Raw genomic sequence first — 18,415 nt, 5'->3', positions numbered from 1 at the left:
TCACAGACTTTATTATGATAAACCATTGAGTCAAAACAATAACATTCATTAAGCAAAATCACCTGACTGAAATACTTTATTGATATGTAACTTCACGTGATAAGCCAATCAAAATTAGTATACACACTATAAGTACACGCCATTGGGCAATTTTAAAGAATTTCCTTTTGTCTTATTTTAAAACACTGTCTTTTAGCACAACAGCGATCACAAACATCTTCGTTGGGAAAAAGCCATGCTTGAGGAGTCCAACAAAAGATACAACTATCTAACCGTGCAGTCTTCGAGTGGTACAAATAAATAGGCATCGACATTTCCGCAGGTTTCTGTCCACTTTAGACAAAGTTCAGATGTGTGTCCTTGTCGATTCCATAGTTGCCTTTGTGCTCGTCAAACAGATCGCTGAGCTCCTCCATGTAGAACTGATGGAGCACGTCCAGTTCCTCTGCTGTCGGCTCCTTGTTTTTCTTCACACGGATTGGCCGCCCAACTGGAAAGAGGGCCGCCCATTGTCAGTGTATTAACGCACTGAACTAAGAATTGTACTTCTCAAATGTAAACCCAACTTTCCTCTAGTAAGTATATATAGATATACTATATATATGTGTGTGTATATATGTATATATATATATATATATATATATGTATATATATATATATATATATATATATATATATATATATATATATATATATATATATATATATATATACATATACATATATATAGACCATGCTGTATATACATTACATCTCCGTGGTAACTCACCAATAGTATGGATGGGTTTTCTGTAGGGCATGAGACCAAAGGAGTACTGAAAAATACCACGTGCGTGGAAGAGAGGCAGGGAGATGCCCATTAAGCCTCGAAGCTTTTCCTGGGTCCATCGCAGCCAAGTTCCTCGAGTGTTTGCCACTTGATCAAATACCTCATTCTCCCCAAAAGAGAAGGCTGGTACTAGATGAGCTCTGCAAGACAGACAGACAGACCAACAGACAGACAGACAGACAGACAGACAGACAGAAAGAGAATGTTATCTCATAACGGCTTCTCTGATATTCCCACCCACAAAAGTCAGCGAGATGCTCAATAGGCTTCTGTTGCTGCCTCCCTTGGGGCCAAATGTATGATAGATTATTTTTTTGTTCCAGAAAACAAGCTGTATTTCCCTGAAAATCCTCACATGACCCCCCTCTCCACCTCCCCCGCAGGTATCATTGCTCTTACCCATGCACCATGGCCATTTTAATAAAGCCTTTCTTCTGGGCCAAAAGCACATTGAATGTTCCAGGATGAGCATCAAGGGCCTCTGGTGCCCCACCCACTGCAATTACGACGGCATTCCCTCCTCCTTTTTTGGAAAGTGGATAGATGGCACTCTCCTTGTCAGAAGGTATAAGCCCTGCATTTTTTATGGGGAAAATTAATAGTGATAAGGATGTTGTACAATTTTTGGAAATAATATAAAAAATTAGGAAAGCAATTCCATGGAATTCATAAAAGGTACATTTCTGCAGGTACATGTATATAAAGCATTGTTGTAAAACATATCTTGCGCATATGTGGCTTTAATTAAAAAAGACACAAAGATAAAGAGTAATCCAATAGAAGAGAAATTAAAGTGTTTTGGCCCACACCTGCACACATAATGTAATCTCTGAAAAATGGAGCCCTAAACCAGAGGGGCAGCATGAGCAGGTAGCTGGTCAGGCCGGGGAATAGCTGGTTGAAGCCTGTTGCATTGGTACAAAAATTGGTAAACCCTCCTGCCACCAGCACCCCATGGGGATGAAAGCCAACAACATAGTTTTGTCTGGGATCCAGGTCAGCTGTCTTCACCAGCTGGGGGAAGAAAAGAAAAGATCAGATCACCTCAACAAAAACAAACACGTACTTTGATTTTCAATAGTATTTTTGACCCATTCAAATATATCTCAAATCTCGTGTCTAAATCTCGTGTCCAAAGTATTTGGAACCATCCAACCCTAATGGCCATATATTTTGGTGCACATGCTGGAATTGCGCATTTTTAAGAATGTAGGACAATTACATTTAATGTTTCTGTTCTAGTCTCTGCTATTTTAGCTCAATTCATGCCATTTTGCCAAACAACAAGCAACCTGTAAAGTGACATGTGTCATCAGCCTCCCTCTCAACATTTTGGTATGTTGAGTTTTGAATGTCAGTCAAAGCGTTCTTAGTTGTGTCCAATATCAGACAGCAACATTTAGACAGCTATTAAGCCAAATGATGATGTACAGTGTACTGCAAATGCCACATTGTTGTTGTATTTGTTTTTAATTAAAGGCAAGATTTTTAAAAAGAAGCTGAAATACAATGGATTGCAAAATATTTTTGCTTCTTATTGTATTAGAAGTCAAATGAAAATGTACTAACTAAATGGAGATTCAGATGTACAGTAGTGGCAGCAGTTCTTTAGTTTCAGTATTTCTGCTGGGGGTTTGTATCAGCATTTGGTATCTCATCGAAAGAAACAAGTCTGCGACCTCTTGAACAAAAACACCACAATTTACGGTGAACAGTGAGGTTCTGGATGCGTTTCTGGATCAGCTGTAAGTTTTTTGAGTAAAGGTTTAGATAACGTATCACACCTACGGAGGGTGTTTGTATGTTTGCAGAGATAGCGAGAAGCACTAAAGGTCACTGTAAAGAGTTGCCTGCCTCTCATTTGCTGTAGTTTGTTTTGCTGCTAACGGACAAATCACTGTGTGCTCTTTACTATTTCAAGGTCCAACTGCTCTCTAGCAAGCAGCGCTGAAATTGTGGATTCTTTTTTTTCTATTTCTCGTTATTTTCACCAGGTGATATATTATAACTATTTCAACTGTTCACCTTCGCGAAATGGATAATATGTTTTGACCACTTTGTTTGTGTCGTTGGCCCCTCCCAACATGTGCTAAAGGGGCCCTAGTTCAGGTAATCATTGGCTAGGTATACAAGAATGTTCAGATCTTTACAAACAGCTGTCCATTGGTGGACAGTCAGTGCCCCAGATAGACGTTTTTGAAAGATAAATGTATTTTATAACAATCCATCTTAACTGCGGACTGCAACAAATGCAGGCATCAAGTTGGTTGTGTCATGATATAATACAGAAGTCACGTAGCCCCTCCAGGTTCTCTGTTTGCCTCATCGTGCTGCTCAAATACCTTGTGTCCTTTACAGGACAAATCAGCTGCTGGATTTTTGGTCTGAACTGGTGATAGTGTAATTAGAAATGGTGGGATAAGATCCAGCAATGAAAGGGATTTTATGACAGGGCTTCTTTTTGTCCCAACACTGACACTCTGTTTCAGCCTTAATGTGGCATACAGTCAGATGCTGAATGGAAAAGTTCACATCAAAATTTTCTCCATGAGGGTTTTCCTGTTTTTACATTTGTGTATATTGGATCAAATACCTTTAAGGTTTTATCATTGATGTCTGTTTCACTTAATGTCACCACGGGGACTATGTTTTTGGTATATTTCAGTCTTTTAAGTGCTGACTGGTGATTGCATAATTGTACATTGTACAACTGATATGAAATACTGAAATAGTGATATTCTTATAGCTCATGATATTCCACACTGAATGCCATATTATGAAGATATATTAAATGAAAATAATATGGGTATAAAGCTTCATAAATGAAGTACATGCACTGAGGGGAAAATAGGACCCTACTATCACTAACTGGTAGTGTAAGCAGATCTTGGGTATATCTGTCCATGATTCATAAGGTATAAACTAGTTAAAATCAAACAAATAGCATTAACGCCGATGCGTCTTCATTGTTAAGGTAGGTCCAAAATTACAGTCTGACTTGGAGCCAACATGTGAATTCATGGTGCAGTTTCTCATCAATGCAATCATTTTCTGTTTTTCTCTTTTCTTCTATTCAATTCCTGCACAAGCATACATCATAGCAACAAGCATTATTTTTGTAGTACAAAATCTAATGAATTCATTTTGCGTCACTTCTGCTTGACCACAAGAGGGAGGCTATGAGCTGTAACGAATTATGTTTTATCTCACGGTCAAGAATTTATCTCCTCTCGCAAACTACAATTAAAATGACGTGTAAGTAGCTTGTTTGGGGGACCTTAGAGAATCCTGAGTCATTGGGTCATGTGGTCTTTGACAGTAACCAGGCTAGACCAAGCGTCACATGGACTTAAAATTTTCATCCTGGGCAGTGAATGCTGGATGTGTTTCTTCATGGTGGTGAGCTCTCGGTTCATGGATATGACTGGTAACAAAGTGGTGACTTATTTATTTATTTATTTATTTATTTATTTATCGTAATGCTTTTGGACTGTAAAACCATGTGGCAAGGAGGGTAATCTTAAACCACAGAAGTTACTTTATTTTGGGGGGAAACACGTTTCTGTTTTCTTGCTAAGCATTTCATACAACATGGATAAATGTTACATTTTCACAATGGTATGTGGAAGCCTTTTTGTGCTGTGATTTTAATATCCCTTCTTTATGTATACAGATTTGTTGTTTTTTTTCAGTTTTTCAAAAAATCACATATTTTTTGGGGGGTTTTTTTGCACATTAAACCTCACAATTTCCTGTGTGTATTCTCCAGGGTGTAAATTAAGCGTACTTAGTTAGTTAGCTAGCTAGCTAGTTACACTAAAATCTAAAAACAGGGACAGGGATTTTTTTATTTATTTATTATTATTTTTTTAATACAGCCACACAGGAATAAGTGGCGTATTTGATCAGACAACAGTAGGGGGCATGTGTTCCCTGAAGTCATGTACATACATGACACCAGAGAACACGCAGATAAATGAACTGCAGATTATTTGTATTTTTTTAGTTAGGATGAGTAACACAGCTAGGCTGACTTTCAGTCGACTGTCTTGCAGATGTCAATCTAACCATAACGCACATATACTTCAAGGTTCCATGTTGGTAATGATCTGAGAGTGCAGTACACAGTACATACGGTAAACAGTACATACAGTACATTGTTAGAGTGAAATGTTATCGAATGACAACAAGTGACATAAAGTTTTCTCACCTTGACGGGAAAGTAATCCCGCATGTACTCCCATACTTTGAGTCTGCACAAGTAGGACACCCTCCGGCCACCCCGGGAGGGAGTGTCATAGTCAAAAAACCACCAGATAGAGTAGAGCACGCTTATCACCCAGAAGCGTGTAAACAGCAAATAAAAGTACAGGAAGATGCATGTCGGTGCTGAGGAAAAGAGATTTGAATTTAGGTTTCTGTCTCCCTCTATTAGCTTGCCACACATCATAAAAGAGCATTTTCCTTTTTATTTCAATAGTGCCATTCACTGCGAATAGATGGCTGCTGTCCTGACATGCAAAAGAAAGAATTCACCCAATAATACAGCACCATACTGCAAGCATTACCCTATAAAAGTACCATGATACTGCAGATATATATATTCACGCAAGTTTTAAGTCAAGAGTTCTCTTACCTAGGCCAAGAAAAGAGAAGACCCACTGCAGCACAGCAGCTGTCTGCAGTCTCCGATGTATAGGCACGTCCAGTGGGGCAAAATCAATCATAGCTCGCATCATGGAAGACAGACAAATCAAAGTGTTTGAAGCCACAAGTAAAGAAGAACTAGTGAAGTGGGTTCAAAGTTTGCAGTTCTTTCCTCTCCTATCAAAAGCCTTATCTGTCAAAGCCGGGACTAAACCGGGCTGTGTTAGGCAATCCCTATCTGACACAATCTATCTAACTTTAACCCAGCAAGAAGGAAACTGCTGACACGCAGACAACGATGTGAATGATGTGAGTAACATACCTTGATGTGTACAAACCATAATCAGTGCTGAAGGGGGGGCATGGTGTTTTGTTGTTGTTTCTTTAAAGGGGCTTTAAGCAATTCTTCACCACTAGAGAGCGCAGCTGAGCATAGCAGCTAAATGAAAACAAGGAGGTTTTGGTTGAGGCGCTCATGCTCTTTTCAACACCCACTGAGCAGTCAAGGAAAATGTGGAGTCATACTGTATTTCAGTATTGAATGCCGCAAGCACATGAATGTCTGTATAAATAAACATTGTTGTGTAATTATACCCCAAATCATTTTAATATTTAAATAGACTTAAATGTATAATAGTGGACTGTTTTTGCCACTGTCCATACAGAAAGTATTTGTCCGTGATGGGAAGGCAAAGAATTCAGTCAGAGGGAAGCAGAACCAGGGAGGGACGTCTGAGTGCACTGAACCCTCCCCCACCGGATTGGGATGTACGTTCTCCCATTGAGTGTCCGTGTTATCTGTAGTTGTTGTTTGTTTTTGTTTTTTGGATTTTTTTTTTTTGTTTTTTTTTTAATTGTAAGTGGAGCCAAAGAGAACTCATCAGCAATGTAGACTGTAGATTGCATGATTTATACAAAGATAACATGAACATATGTCAAGCCTTTTACAAATTATCACAGCATTACTGTGTACATAAAGAGAATTTACTGCTGAATTTGTACCATATCTTTACTTTAGTTTGATGTAGATTTAATTATACGTACAGCAGATCTACATTAGGCGACACGGTGGCGCAGAGGTAAGCGCTGTCGCCTCACAGCAAGAAGGTTTCTGGCCCTGGTGCTTTACCGGTGTCTGAGTGGGTTCTCCGGCTTCCTCCCACAGTCCAAAAACATGCATGTGAGGTGAACTGGAAACTCTAAATTGACCATAGATGAGTGAGTGCAAAGTTGTTTGTCTTTCTGTGTGGCCCTGCGATGAACTGGGCCGACTTGTCCAGGATGTCACCCTGCCTTCAAACTATGACAGCTGGGATAAGCTCCAGCAGACCCCTTGCAACTCTGAGTGCAAGAGGAAGCATAGATTGAAGCCAGAAGATGGATCACACACTTTTTTCAAAAAAGTGGTCTGGAAAGTGGGATCCCAGATTATGAGATTACATCGGATTATGTAGGATAAATATAAGTAATTAGATTTTAGAAATGTTTATCAAATTCCCTGTCAATGATAACTGATCATTAGTTTGGCTTGTATTTTAACATAATAAATAACAGTGTAATTTGTTTAAAAGAAATGGGTTATGTTGTAGCAACTGTGAAAGGGATGAGGGGTTTATTCAATGTGAGGAAATTGACAGCAAGACACTTTTATCTGCATACGTTCAGTTTATTTTAGCTGCAGAAACAACATGCATACAAGTATTATGTGATGCATTCTAATAGCTGTTTCGCAGACTGCCATTCATTAAGTTGTGTTATTCCATGGCCCCTCCACTACCTCTGTTGCCTCACCACTGCCTTGAATTTAGCTGAAATCCCAGAGAACGTCCATCTACAATTTGAGTGTCTGTTAATAAGGATAAGAGCATTTTGATATTATTGTAAGGTTTTGAATGTGCCTTACGAACGTTGACCCTGGAACACAGAATGTCAATAAAATGGTCGTAAAATAACAGATGCACAGCATTTGCGAATATCAAGACTAAGCAGGGACGAACAAGAATGTTCACATTTCAAAATCAAAGCTTATTATCGAGCTTTGTTGCTACATAAGACGACTATTGGAGAGTTTTTTTTATTTATTTTTTAGATTTGTTTCCCTTCATGTAATTAATCAGTACTTGGCTTGCTTTTAGCATTTCGTTGGCTTGTTCGCTTGTTTTTGGGATGTCAACGTTTGACAGGAGGACACTCCAGGCTGGAGGGTGCACCGGAAATGGCCAGTGCCCCCCTCATTGCTGGGTGCTTGACGTTGTTTTTGTACGCCCCTGCTGGCTTGGTATCTCCGGGATGCTGAGCAGAGGGCGGGGCCGTTTTCCTGCCTTACAGTGATGTAGCAAGAAGACCGAGCAAACGTTGACACGGAATTTTTCCGGGAGGAGAAAAATAGCACAACATTCGGACGTTTTGCCAACGCAATGGATCCATTTGCAGGGTGATTTCAAGATAGCAGAACCACTCGCACAACCTGGAACTCAGACATTTTGTTTCCCATTTGCAGGAGCGTAGCTACAGATCCCTCCATCACCACCAGCACCTCCCCTTCGTCTTGGAGGTTGTAGCAGAGGGCTCCAGGAAGCGCTGCGCTGCAATTGACCTTTAATTACCTTCACCATGGCGTGGCCCTGCATCACCAGGGCGTGCTGCATGGCCCGCTTCTGGAACCAGCTGGACAAGGCCGACATCGCGGTGCCTTTGGTCTTCACCAAGTACACCGACGTCTCCGAGATGCAGCACGTCCAGCTGCAGCCGCCTCACCACCCATCATCCCAGGCCCGGGTCGCCATAGAAACGCAGCCGTCCGCTGCGGGAAGCTGCGCAGCGGCGGCGAGGCGAACCCCGCGCCGGTGCGTGTCCGAGGAGCGAGTGTGCAGCTCGGTGATGCGCGAGGACTTCAAGCACTGGAAAGTGCGACCCGAACCGAGCTGTAAGCCCAAACACGAATACCACGGACCGGAAGTGCCGTTCAACACCGAGACTCAGTACCAGAAGGACTTCAAGCCGTGGCCCATTCCGAAAAGGTACGACCATCCCTGGATACAGAAGCCGCTTCAGGCCGACGACCGGACGAGGTCGAAGCACGCCAAACATCAGGCCAAGGCGGTGGCGGGGGACAGCGGCGTGGAGAAGTGCGCTATTGCCGACAAAGTGCAGGAGAAAGACCTCGGCAGGGGCCAGGAGAAGAGCAGGTCCGCCAAGCAGGAAGGCGTGAAGAAAGTGGTGTTGAAGGTGGACGGGGAGGGGAAAGGCAGAGCAGCAGCCGATGTCGTCAACAGGCAGATTAAAGAGGAAATTACCGACAGCTCCTACAAGTGAGTTCTCTGTCCCGTAATGCTGTTCCTTGAATTAATGGGGGGTGTAAGAATATCTCTGAAGGGTTAACAAGCACCCAAACATTCAGTAGCTATTACTATTACTATTATTATTCATTACCAGTAACTACCACAACTGCAACATGGATCTAACAAACCTGCATGTGTGCACAGGTTACCCCACATTTCCAACACTTGGATCTTCATAACAGGTTCTTTGACTAAAATGATGCTTGAATTGGTCTCACAGTGTAATTTAGGACCCCAGTTTTAGAGGCCAGTCCAAAGAAACTGCCAGATTTGCAAATTGCCAAATGAAATGGCACTGTGGGTAGCTGGCCTAGCTTGGCTCAATGTTGAAATTTGGTCAAACACAGTATGTAGGTTTTGGGAACCGGTGGGGTTCTTGAAAGGGAGCCCCAAGAAGATCATTCTCACAAACGTCGTACAAAACATAGCAAAAATCCCAAAACATTGTACGCACAATTTCCACCTCCAAACACAATTGCGATGATGGTTCCCAGCAAAGGCTTGAATCGAAATAGGTAGTTATCTACCTATTTCCATCTGTCTGTTGGTAAAACTTTCAAAACTTGAAAAATGACTTGCTGTCTGCGTTTTCTCACAATGTCTTGAAGACAGCAATATGTGAGGTACTTGTCAGTTAGGACTTTCCATTTGAAATTTGCATGACAAAACAACTACCAACAATTTTGTTCATCACATTTAAAGCTTTCCTGCCCTACAGTGCTAAACTTCTGAATAGTTCAGTGTTTTAAGCAGTAGCTCATACAATATCTTGCCAGATTCTGCACAGTGCATCTTTAGGTCAAGGCTCTGCCAGCTAAAGCAAACCATCTTATGTAACTCACGTTATCAAGTTTGACTGCAATTAACTCAGAAGGAATATCTTCAGAACATGAATGTGTTGCATAAGATAATCTAGTTCCGTATCTCAGTGTCTCATACAGTTCACTTGTAACTGAAATCTGACCGCTGCAAATCAGTGTAAATCAGCGTAATCACAAAACAAACTTTGTGGGAAAGTAGCTCTCTAGTGCTTAAATCAACATTCAGCAATTTTCTCCTGAAAGGTCTTGATTAGCACACCTGTAGAAAATTATTGTTGCAATTGTAATGCACGTGTGTGTGTGTGTTTTTTTTTCACTGTGTACATCTACTGATTCAACAAAGAATTCCCATATTTTTATTGTTTTTTGTGAAGTGTTCCGTCGTGGTTCTTAGAATCAGCAGATCTATTGTGATAGAGAAGTTACCCCTTTGAAAGTCGCAGGTATTGACCAGAAGCCAAACTCTGTTTCGCCAAGGAACCGTGTGGTGTAGCTGCCTTATAGCGTTTGAACAGACTGCGTCCTTGGAAGAGGGCCAACATCTGTGTAGCATTAGAGCCCGAATCTCGTTTGTCTCAGCAGTGAACAGACCTATTTATGGCTCACTCGATTTCAAAGAGCTTTCTCACTGTCCATTTTGACCTGCATCCATATTTAGACTTATAAGATGTAGTTCTTTTCACTCTCAGAGGGCAGTAGCAATGGAGCAATCAGCTATACTTTGAAATAAATCTGTCCGAATATCCGGGGTTCAGTCTCGATATTTGTCTTTGCACGATAATTGTTTTTGTTTGCACATGAAAGAAAAAGATATTCTCCATAACACACACAGGTGAGTGCACTCCCAACAGCTGACTTGGTCAGAAAGTATCTTGCATCAACAAACACTTTGAATTCTGACAAAAATTCTGTGTGGTCTCTTCAAAAAGCATGGGTTCCAAACTGATAAATTAATGAAGTTGGGTGGAAAAAATGAAGAAAAGGCAGCATATGAAGACTTTAAGGTGATATTCAGTATGTTAGGTGCTTGTATTCTTTATTTTCTGTATTTGCGGCTGATAAGACAAGATGCAGGACAGGTATCCCACTGGAGGGGAAGTCTGTTAGAGCAGTAGTATGTTTCTGCAGACCCAGACACTGGAGATTCAGAACCACCGTTCGGCCAATGCATTTCTAACCCCTTGTTTTTCCTGTTCTTCACGACAGTGCCATCTACTTGTCAAACATAAAACTGCAACTACATCACTGCATACTTTTTTGAAATTCATTTTCCGTTTTCAATTACATTAGTTTTGTCGTTATTTTCTATCAAACAGTGTTTTTTAATCTATCTGTGAAATTAACTGCATTTAACCTGCCCCTGAAATAGTACTGGTGTAAGTTTTCTCTGTGCCACTGTAAGATGGACCTGAAACAGGCACACACTCAGCACCTGCTACAATTTATTTTCCAGATAAATACCTGTTGTTCCTCTGTTTTTAGTGATAAGCTTACGGTTTACGATTATGTTTTAAGGTTTGTTTTCATTATTTATTGAAGGCAATAGATATTATTTATTGTGCTAGGCTCTACAGTGCTGCATATCCTAACATATTTCTTCTTTCAACACAGAGCTGAGTACAAGGCTTATAGAGATGTTAAACCTACCAAAATGATACGGGCTAAATCCCAGTACCTTCCGCCGGTTGGAAAGACCAGCCGAGAAACCAGCTACAGCGCCACCTACAATAGTCATGCACCACTGCAGCCTGCTGACAACAAGGCCCCTGAGAGGAGAAGGATGCGTAGTTGGTACTGTGAGCCTTACGTCGAGCCTATCAAACAGGTGAGACCGACTGCTCTGACCTCTAATCATCAGAGCCAAACCAATTTTTGATGTTGTTCTCATGTTTTTATGCTCATCTTAAGCCTGGTTTTTGCTTCTGCGTCATGCACAAGTTGTTCTTTGGCACAGGTTTCTTCACTCCACAGACCCTGCCAACACCCTATAGTCCTGACCAAAGTGTTTCAGCAAGGCTCACTGCAACATATGAGTTGCAATCTGAGTACATCTGGATTCCTTAAATAACAGCATGAAGCAGGTTGATGGCTGATCACCTCTGAAACTAAAACTGAGAATGATTTGATTAATGTTTGACACCTACTGTGCACAGACTGATAAAATAAGAAAGGAAGATTGATAACTAGCCTCACCATCAGTCTCGACACATACCATCACACAATATGAATTCTCAGTTAACTTTAACTTTGCAACACTTTTTGAAAAGCACACAAGTAGCGCATTTAAAAGCATTGCTAATAGCATGTCCAGCTAGCCAGCTGCGTCTAGCGAGAGAAGCTCCTTGTTTGAGTTCTTCCTCAGTCACGGGTCTGTCGTTTGGTTTGCAACTATGGTCTTACAGGTCCATATTCCTCAACCTTTTTATATCTTTTCCTGAACATCATCCCAAAAAGTGTTTTTGGAGAGAAATAAAGTTAAAGTCCCAGTGATTGTCACATCCCGAAGGATGCAACATTAGTCCTCCGCATTTGACCCATCGCTCCCTCATGAGGGAGCGGTGGGCAGCAGCCCACCTGCGCCCAGGAATCATTGGGTGATCTAACCCCCCAATCCCAACCCTGAATACTGAGTGCCAAGCAGGGAGGCAATGGGTACCGTTTATACAGTCTTTGGTATGACTCAGCCGGGGATCGAACCCACAACCTACCAGTCTTAGGGCAGACACTCTACCACTAGAGCACTGAGCATGGCTATCTCACTCTGAGCTTCCATGCAATGATGGCACACCACGAGCTAGCTACACAAACCTCCAGCTTGATTTGTGCTTTGTCATCGCAGGGATCCCAATATGTACACGATAACGTGAGTGGGCCTGTGTTGGGCACAAAGAGTTAACCGATGAGAGTGCAGGCTCAGGTCACCTGTTAGTCTAGACCAGGGGTCACCAAGCTATTTGAACCTGAGAGCTCATTCACGAGTGCTGAGTCATACGAAGGGCAAGCAGTTTGCTACACTCTCCTGAAATAGCACTTTTTCTCAGTTAGCCTTTAGTTATATATGATTATTTAAGAAACTCATGCATGTAATGACAATGATTACATGAATGATCATCAACAATGACATCACAAGGTTGGATAAAATTACACTTTAGACGCAGCTCACCGAGTTGTGCTATTTTTAGAACAGGCTTGTTGCCAACTCATGTGGGGGAAACCTGGTGGTGCCCTTGTCGCAAATAAATCCAATGACATTTATTTGAACCTGAGCATTAAATACGAACAAACTGAGTAGAATGGTTGGAGATGTTTTTATTTTATAATTATGTTTGCATCATTTATTTAGTTATTTTTAAATGTCGGAGCAGAACTTACCTTTTTTCAGAGGTTGGGAGGAGCCGTGCTGTGTGCTAGCACCCTGGTCGGCTTTTACTAAGACCTACCATCTCCCGTGGTGGCGTCTCTCTCTCACAACGCGTCATCCAGACTTCACATCTCTAGTCCAGTGAGCCGAGCCGACTCACCCATTCAGACGGACATTGATGGGCCTCGGACGCCACCTCTGAAACTAACTGGCTGATCAGCTGCCACTCCACAAGCTGCCTTGCTGTGATTTAGAACATTTAACAGAACAGCCTAGCTGGAAAATAGGCTTCCGTGTGTCCAGCTTCAGCTTAGGACTTTGTTTTTACAGAACTGACGCAGAAGTATAAATCTGGTTTTATTGCACAACCCAGAGCGAGCCGTCATTCACCTCCAGAATCTAATTTTTGCTGTTCGACATTCCTAGGTTGACAGGTATAGTGCCCCTCACACTAAAGCCAAAAAATCTGGAGCGACAGCATCAGGCCAGGGCAAGCCCGTGAAGAGAGCCAAAGATAAGCAGGGCGGCGTGCCAAAGGGCTCCAGGAAGTCGACCGCAGAGAACCAGCTGGAGATCAAGCCAGCGGTGGGGGACAAGGAGAAAAGTAAAGAGATGAACAACAAACTGGCTGAGGCAAAAGAGTAAAAAACATTTAGCACTACTTTTTTTTCACTTCTTCATTTTTTGGGGGGGGTGGTATACGAAGCGCGGAGGCTGCAAAATTGATATTTTTCTTTATGTTTCTTTTGTTGACTTTTCTCCTTTTGCCTCTCTCTGCTGATTATTCTTCTTATTGATTATTTTCCTGGTATCCACACATCCTTTCTGTTTGCTCATTGTTTTATTAGAAGTTGCTGGGGTTTTGACATGGTATGTCAGCAATTCTTCCATCTCATGCTATGTAACGCTATGACATTTCTGTCTGCTTTCAATGCTAAATACCACCTGCTCACTTATGTTTGCCTGAGTGTCCAGGATGCCATGGCTACTGGAAACTAGGAAGGCTTTCACTAACTGAGCAGATTGCTTTGTTAACTGAATGATTGAACGGTTTTTCTTTTGTCTTCATTTATTTATTCATTCATTTATTTATTTATGAAAAGATAAGGCAGATTTGTTTCTTGGATGTTGCCTAAATTAAGAACAAATCTGAAATCTGTGCTTCTTGTCCTGCCTGATCACTAGTCACTAGTGTCTGAACCATAGTTTGCTTTGTCCCTGCTCTGTCTCACCCTCGAAAGCTTGTCTTGGCTGACATCGCTGTGCATTGCTTGATCATCGAAAGTGAACTCTGTTGAAGGTGAAAGGCCAAATATTCTCTCAGTTAATTCTTTTTTCCTCCCGTTTACTAATGTTAATGATTAATACGAAGATACTTTTTAACATCCAAATTCCTGCCTACTAATTACCACTAAACCCAGAACAGCAAACATGCCTGCGACGTGGTGTTCAAGAGTTAGCTTCCAACATCTCACCACTGATTTCTGTTTTTGTTTTTGTTTTTTATTTGGAGTTGGACTGTGTTATTTGCAGAGGTACAATTTCTAAACGGATTAAGATGTCACAGTCTCATGATTGGAATAAGTCAGTACAGTTCACAGCCACTTTGAAATTCTGACCCACGCTAGAATTGTTTTTATTTTTTAGAGAAATAACCTAATTTTGTCAGTGCTGTTACTTTTATGATAGAGTGATGTAATTCACCCAACCCCCCCACCCCCCCCCCACACACACACACACACACACACGCACACAGTCTTGCATTGCTTGCTATTGCTGGATTTTTGTCATTTTGTTTTGTTTGATCTGTGAAAGTGAGACCAGGTTGATGATGGTTTTTAATGAAACAATCATAATAATTTATTGAATAAACTGATTAATCTTTGTTACGTTCATGACAGTGCTACCTTTATAATGGTACTACTTTATATTTGTAAAAGTATGTAGTAAAGATAGCCAAAACAAAGCAAATACAAAAGAATTCAACACTAAAAAACTATATAGACAAAAGTGGACAAAAATTACGTGGCATTATTGCTGTTATTTCCGTAATTAGGATCAGAATTTTTGTGTATATATATTAATATAGTACCAATATGTGTTTGTTGGCTGGGTCATCCTTCTTTAGACGTACATGTACAGAGAGAGGCCCATTTGAAGTGTTGGTTTGTACTTGAAGTTGCGTCACCCTCACACGCGCTCCACTATGTTCATGAAGCCCACCATGTACGGCATTCTTCACTGCCTTTTGGTGCTGTCGCCTGGTTTTCGGGTGGCGTCTGATGGCGGCCAATCACCACCGCTATGTCAGTCTACACTGTGCATGCACCATCAGGCATGAGGGTCCTGCTCATTCACATTTTGCAGCCTTTGTTTGAGGGTTCTTGAGGGTAACTGGAAAATGATACTTGGCACGCCACGCGCAGTTTGTGCTAGTTTGGTGCTTGTTCGGTAACTGTTTGAAAGTATGGTGGAGAAAGTTATGTCTCGGGTAGAAATAACTGTTACGTGCTTGTGATTTTAATTGCTTGCTCATCTTGAATTATTCAAATAAACACTTAAAAAAAGAGGGGGAAAGCAGTGTCTTTTTGCTTTTTGTGAAAATAGATATAATTAGAAGATGCAGGTATCTGTCAGTGTTCCTCCTGTCTTAGTTGTCTGTTCATATGAGGTAGATAACAAATAAATCCATATGGAAGACAAGTTTTTTTTTTGTTTGTTTTGTTGTTGTTGTTGTTGTTGTTGTTGTTGTTGTTTTTGGGGGGGGCGTCGCCAGGGAAAATAAATTCTGTGTTCTGGCATGAGCTGTGACGTCTTCAACAGGCTATGCATGTCTTGAGAATGACAGAATATAGAATATTTGCATCATGTCCCAATATATTTTACACAAAATTCCATCATTTGCAGAGCAACATGCATGTAAATGGGACGACTAAAGACATATTCCAAAATAAGATGTCATTCTCAGACTCATAGCTATAGTATGATGTTAAGTATGCTTTAGGATGACGTGCTGTCTAGTTTGCTGTGTGCTAATGAGTGACCCTCTGATTCATTTGAAGGGTTGTGCTAAAACAGCACCACTACATACAACTCTGCCAGCCAATCCGAGATATTGGCTGGATGCAGACTCTAAAGCAACACCTGTGGGGCTGTGCTCTACCAGATCCCAGGTAGGCAAGTCATCAAGAATAACTTGGAAAATGAATGATTTGATTAATTAAGCAAGCAATTGATTAATTAAATCAGAGATCAGAAGTGCTACTTCAGATCAGCATTTTATGTACTCGTGATTTGCTTTTGCTTTCCGCTACTATGACGCCATTAGTTTTTTGGGTTTCGTTTTTTTTTTTTTCAGTTAATCATCACAGGTTTTCTGGGGTCCAGTCCTTCACAGCACTGAATTTCTCTACCATGGATTGGTGCTGAATTGGGTTGTGACCGCCAGCTGAAGCGTCCTACATGTACACTACATTAAGGGTCACCTTTAGCCTTTTATAATGGATGTTGTAATCCTAATTTTCATGGTCATTGTACATTTCACGTTCACTTAGAGCCAACATCCTAGCAGTTCACTTTTTAGATACCTAGAAGTTCCTACACCTTCTCTTGTTGCTAATGCTAATGTATCATTTAGCTTTATTGTTTCCTAAGTCATGAAAGCATGCTGCATTTTTTTTCCTGTTTGATCTGCATATGATTTTACATTTTGTAGTTAAGTCTAGATTCTGCACATATGGCTAATGTTGTTATTACTACATTGTAAGTGCATATTACTGATGTCCACTCAAACGTGTCAAGTATCCTCTTAAAATCTTACTTGTTGCCGCATTCTTTACAGAACATCCAAAGACTCCCACAGCGTACTGGATTTTTGCATTGTCTACAAATACAGTATTTAAATAATAATAATAATAATAGTAATAATAATAATAATAATAATAATAATAATAATAATAATAATAATAATAATAACAATAACAATAATAATAATAATAATAACAATAACAATAATAATAATAATAATAAATAAATAAATACATAAGCAGTACTGGTGTAGTATCAGTATGTCATTGGCTGTAGCCCATTTTCATTAACAGAAAATTGACGTGTGACAAGAAAAAAATACGAAAGCCCTGCTAATGCTAATGCTACAGTTTTGTTACTTTTTCAGTTTCTTCATCTCGCCAGCAAAGACCTTTAGAATATTCGGATGTTCAGCTTAACTGCAGGCAGTGACTACTGGCCGTTTGCACAAGACAAGTGCCTTATTGTGCTTTTCTCTGTGTCTTTTCCTTCTGGTTTCTTACCCGTGCTGCATCTTAGAGATGCTAAAGACGAGCGTCTGCGACCCGATAATCATCATTCCAAGGGTGCTGCTGGCGGAGAAGCAGCGCAGCTGCTGGACAGAAGCAAACCACGGAAGAGTGGTGGAGTCGTCCGCTTTTCCCTAGAAACAAATGAGACTGAGTAGCTCTTCACGTGGAAGCACTGTTTGGAACAGGGAACACTGCTTTATAATACAGACTCTGTATTTTTCTAGCAATGTAAATACTTAGTATTTGCAAACCCACCGTCCATAAAATAAAATAAAAACATGACATATTTATATCATGCATGCTCGGAACAGCTTTTGGCTCTAAGTTCACAGCTGTGTAAATCATGCCATTAATCAAAGGTGCTATATAATTTCTTCCCCCCCCCCCACACATGCACTCAAGCACGCGCGCGCTCAAGCACGCACACACACACAAGGACAGAATAGTATGTATATATATCAATATATCAGGCCGAAAACTGCTTACACAACATTTACTATAAGTACTGTACGCTTAACAGTTTAACTGTAAATAAACGAATGCAACCTGAAGATGTGTTTTCTGGACTTTTATTTATTTTTTTTTAATAATACTTCCTTAAGAAGTTACAGTGGAGGTTTGATTCTTTGAAGGGGTGGGGAATTTGATATGCACAAGATAGCTCTGATTCTGTGGCTCTATTAATTTCAGAGTACATACATGTAAAGAAAATTGGATACATAGTATATATATGGGTGCTTATAGATAACAGACACACACGCACGCACACACACACACACACACACACACACACACACACACACACACACACACACACACACACACACACACATATGGGTGAGTAGTGATATAGAAATGCTCACAACAGTGACAAATAAATCTTTATTTTCATTATTGTACTGGCAGATTCAGACTTTCACTATGAATACCGTGACAGTTTCAGTCTTTCCTTTTTTTCAAGTTATTGATCCTGGAAGTTCAAATGTGTCTTTGTCGAAGTCATAAACACACAGTTAAGAGTGACAATATGATCGGAGTGGTATGTATAATGCATCATTCATGGCAGAGTAGAAAAGACTTCCAAATCATTGCAGATT

At 40.7% G+C, this 18,415-nt stretch overlaps 2 protein-coding genes across 3 annotated transcripts; one reads left to right on the top strand and one right to left on the bottom strand.

The window, feature by feature from the left end:
- Positions 1 to 6,717, bottom strand: mogat2 (monoacylglycerol O-acyltransferase 2). The gene is made up of 6 exons (XM_076019891.1): positions 5,466 to 6,717; positions 5,040 to 5,218; positions 1,639 to 1,843; positions 1,229 to 1,403; positions 770 to 969; positions 1 to 490 (listed from the first exon to the last, which is right to left on the bottom strand). Exons 1-6 carry the CDS (start codon positions 5,566 to 5,568, stop codon positions 336 to 338), a joined length of 1,017 nt encoding a protein of 338 aa, XP_075876006.1. The 5' UTR covers positions 5,569 to 6,717; the 3' UTR covers positions 1 to 335.
- A 1,157-nt stretch (positions 6,718 to 7,874) lies between these two features.
- map6a (microtubule-associated protein 6a) lies at positions 7,875 to 17,717 on the top strand. 2 transcript variants are annotated; one of them, XR_012926161.1, is made up of 5 exons: positions 7,875 to 8,787; positions 11,250 to 11,463; positions 13,426 to 13,603; positions 16,062 to 16,172; positions 17,326 to 17,353. XR_012926161.1 is itself a non-coding variant. In XM_076019890.1 (5 exons), the coding sequence occupies exons 1-5, from the start codon at positions 8,090 to 8,092 to the stop codon at positions 17,471 to 17,473; spliced, it is 1,386 nt and encodes a 461-aa protein (XP_075876005.1). In that variant the 5' UTR covers positions 7,875 to 8,089; the 3' UTR covers positions 17,474 to 17,717. The 2 variants fall into 2 exon arrangements, 1 of the variants encoding a protein (XP_075876005.1); XM_076019890.1 differs by having other exon boundaries at positions 13,426 to 13,640; positions 17,326 to 17,717.
- The last annotated feature ends 698 nt before the right edge of the window (positions 17,718 to 18,415 follow it).

This window comes from Nelusetta ayraudi, unplaced genomic scaffold (assembly GCF_046127955.1).
Source record: "Nelusetta ayraudi isolate G7.1 ecotype Tasmania unplaced genomic scaffold, CSIRO-AGI_Nayr_v1 ptg000011l, whole genome shotgun sequence".
NCBI lineage: Eukaryota > Metazoa > Chordata > Actinopteri > Tetraodontiformes > Monacanthidae > Nelusetta > Nelusetta ayraudi.
The sequence above is the reverse complement of the archived record's forward strand: the minus strand, read 5'-3'. Positions and strand labels throughout refer to the sequence as shown.

Excerpts from the sequence above, each read along its gene's own strand:
- mogat2 (XM_076019891.1), bottom strand. The coding sequence starts at position 5,568 with ATGATGCGAGCTATGATTGATTTTGCCCCACTGGACGTGCCTATACAT. Across the intron at positions 5,219-5,465 it reads CTTCTCTTTTCTTGGCCTAG|CACCGACATGCATCTTCCTG; the intron begins GTAAGAGAACTC and ends TCTTTTCCTCAG. Across the intron at positions 491-769 it reads AAAACCCATCCATACTATTG|TTGGGCGGCCAATCCGTGTG; the intron begins GTGAGTTACCAC and ends CCCTCTTTCCAG.
- map6a (XM_076019890.1), top strand. The coding sequence starts at position 8,090 with ATGGCGTGGCCCTGCATCACCAGGGCGTGCTGCATGGCCCGCTTCTGG. Across the intron at positions 8,788-11,249 it reads ATTACCGACAGCTCCTACAA|AGCTGAGTACAAGGCTTATA; the intron begins GTGAGTTCTCTG and ends CTTTCAACACAG. Across the intron at positions 11,464-13,425 it reads ACGTCGAGCCTATCAAACAG|GTTGACAGGTATAGTGCCCC; the intron begins GTGAGACCGACT and ends CGACATTCCTAG.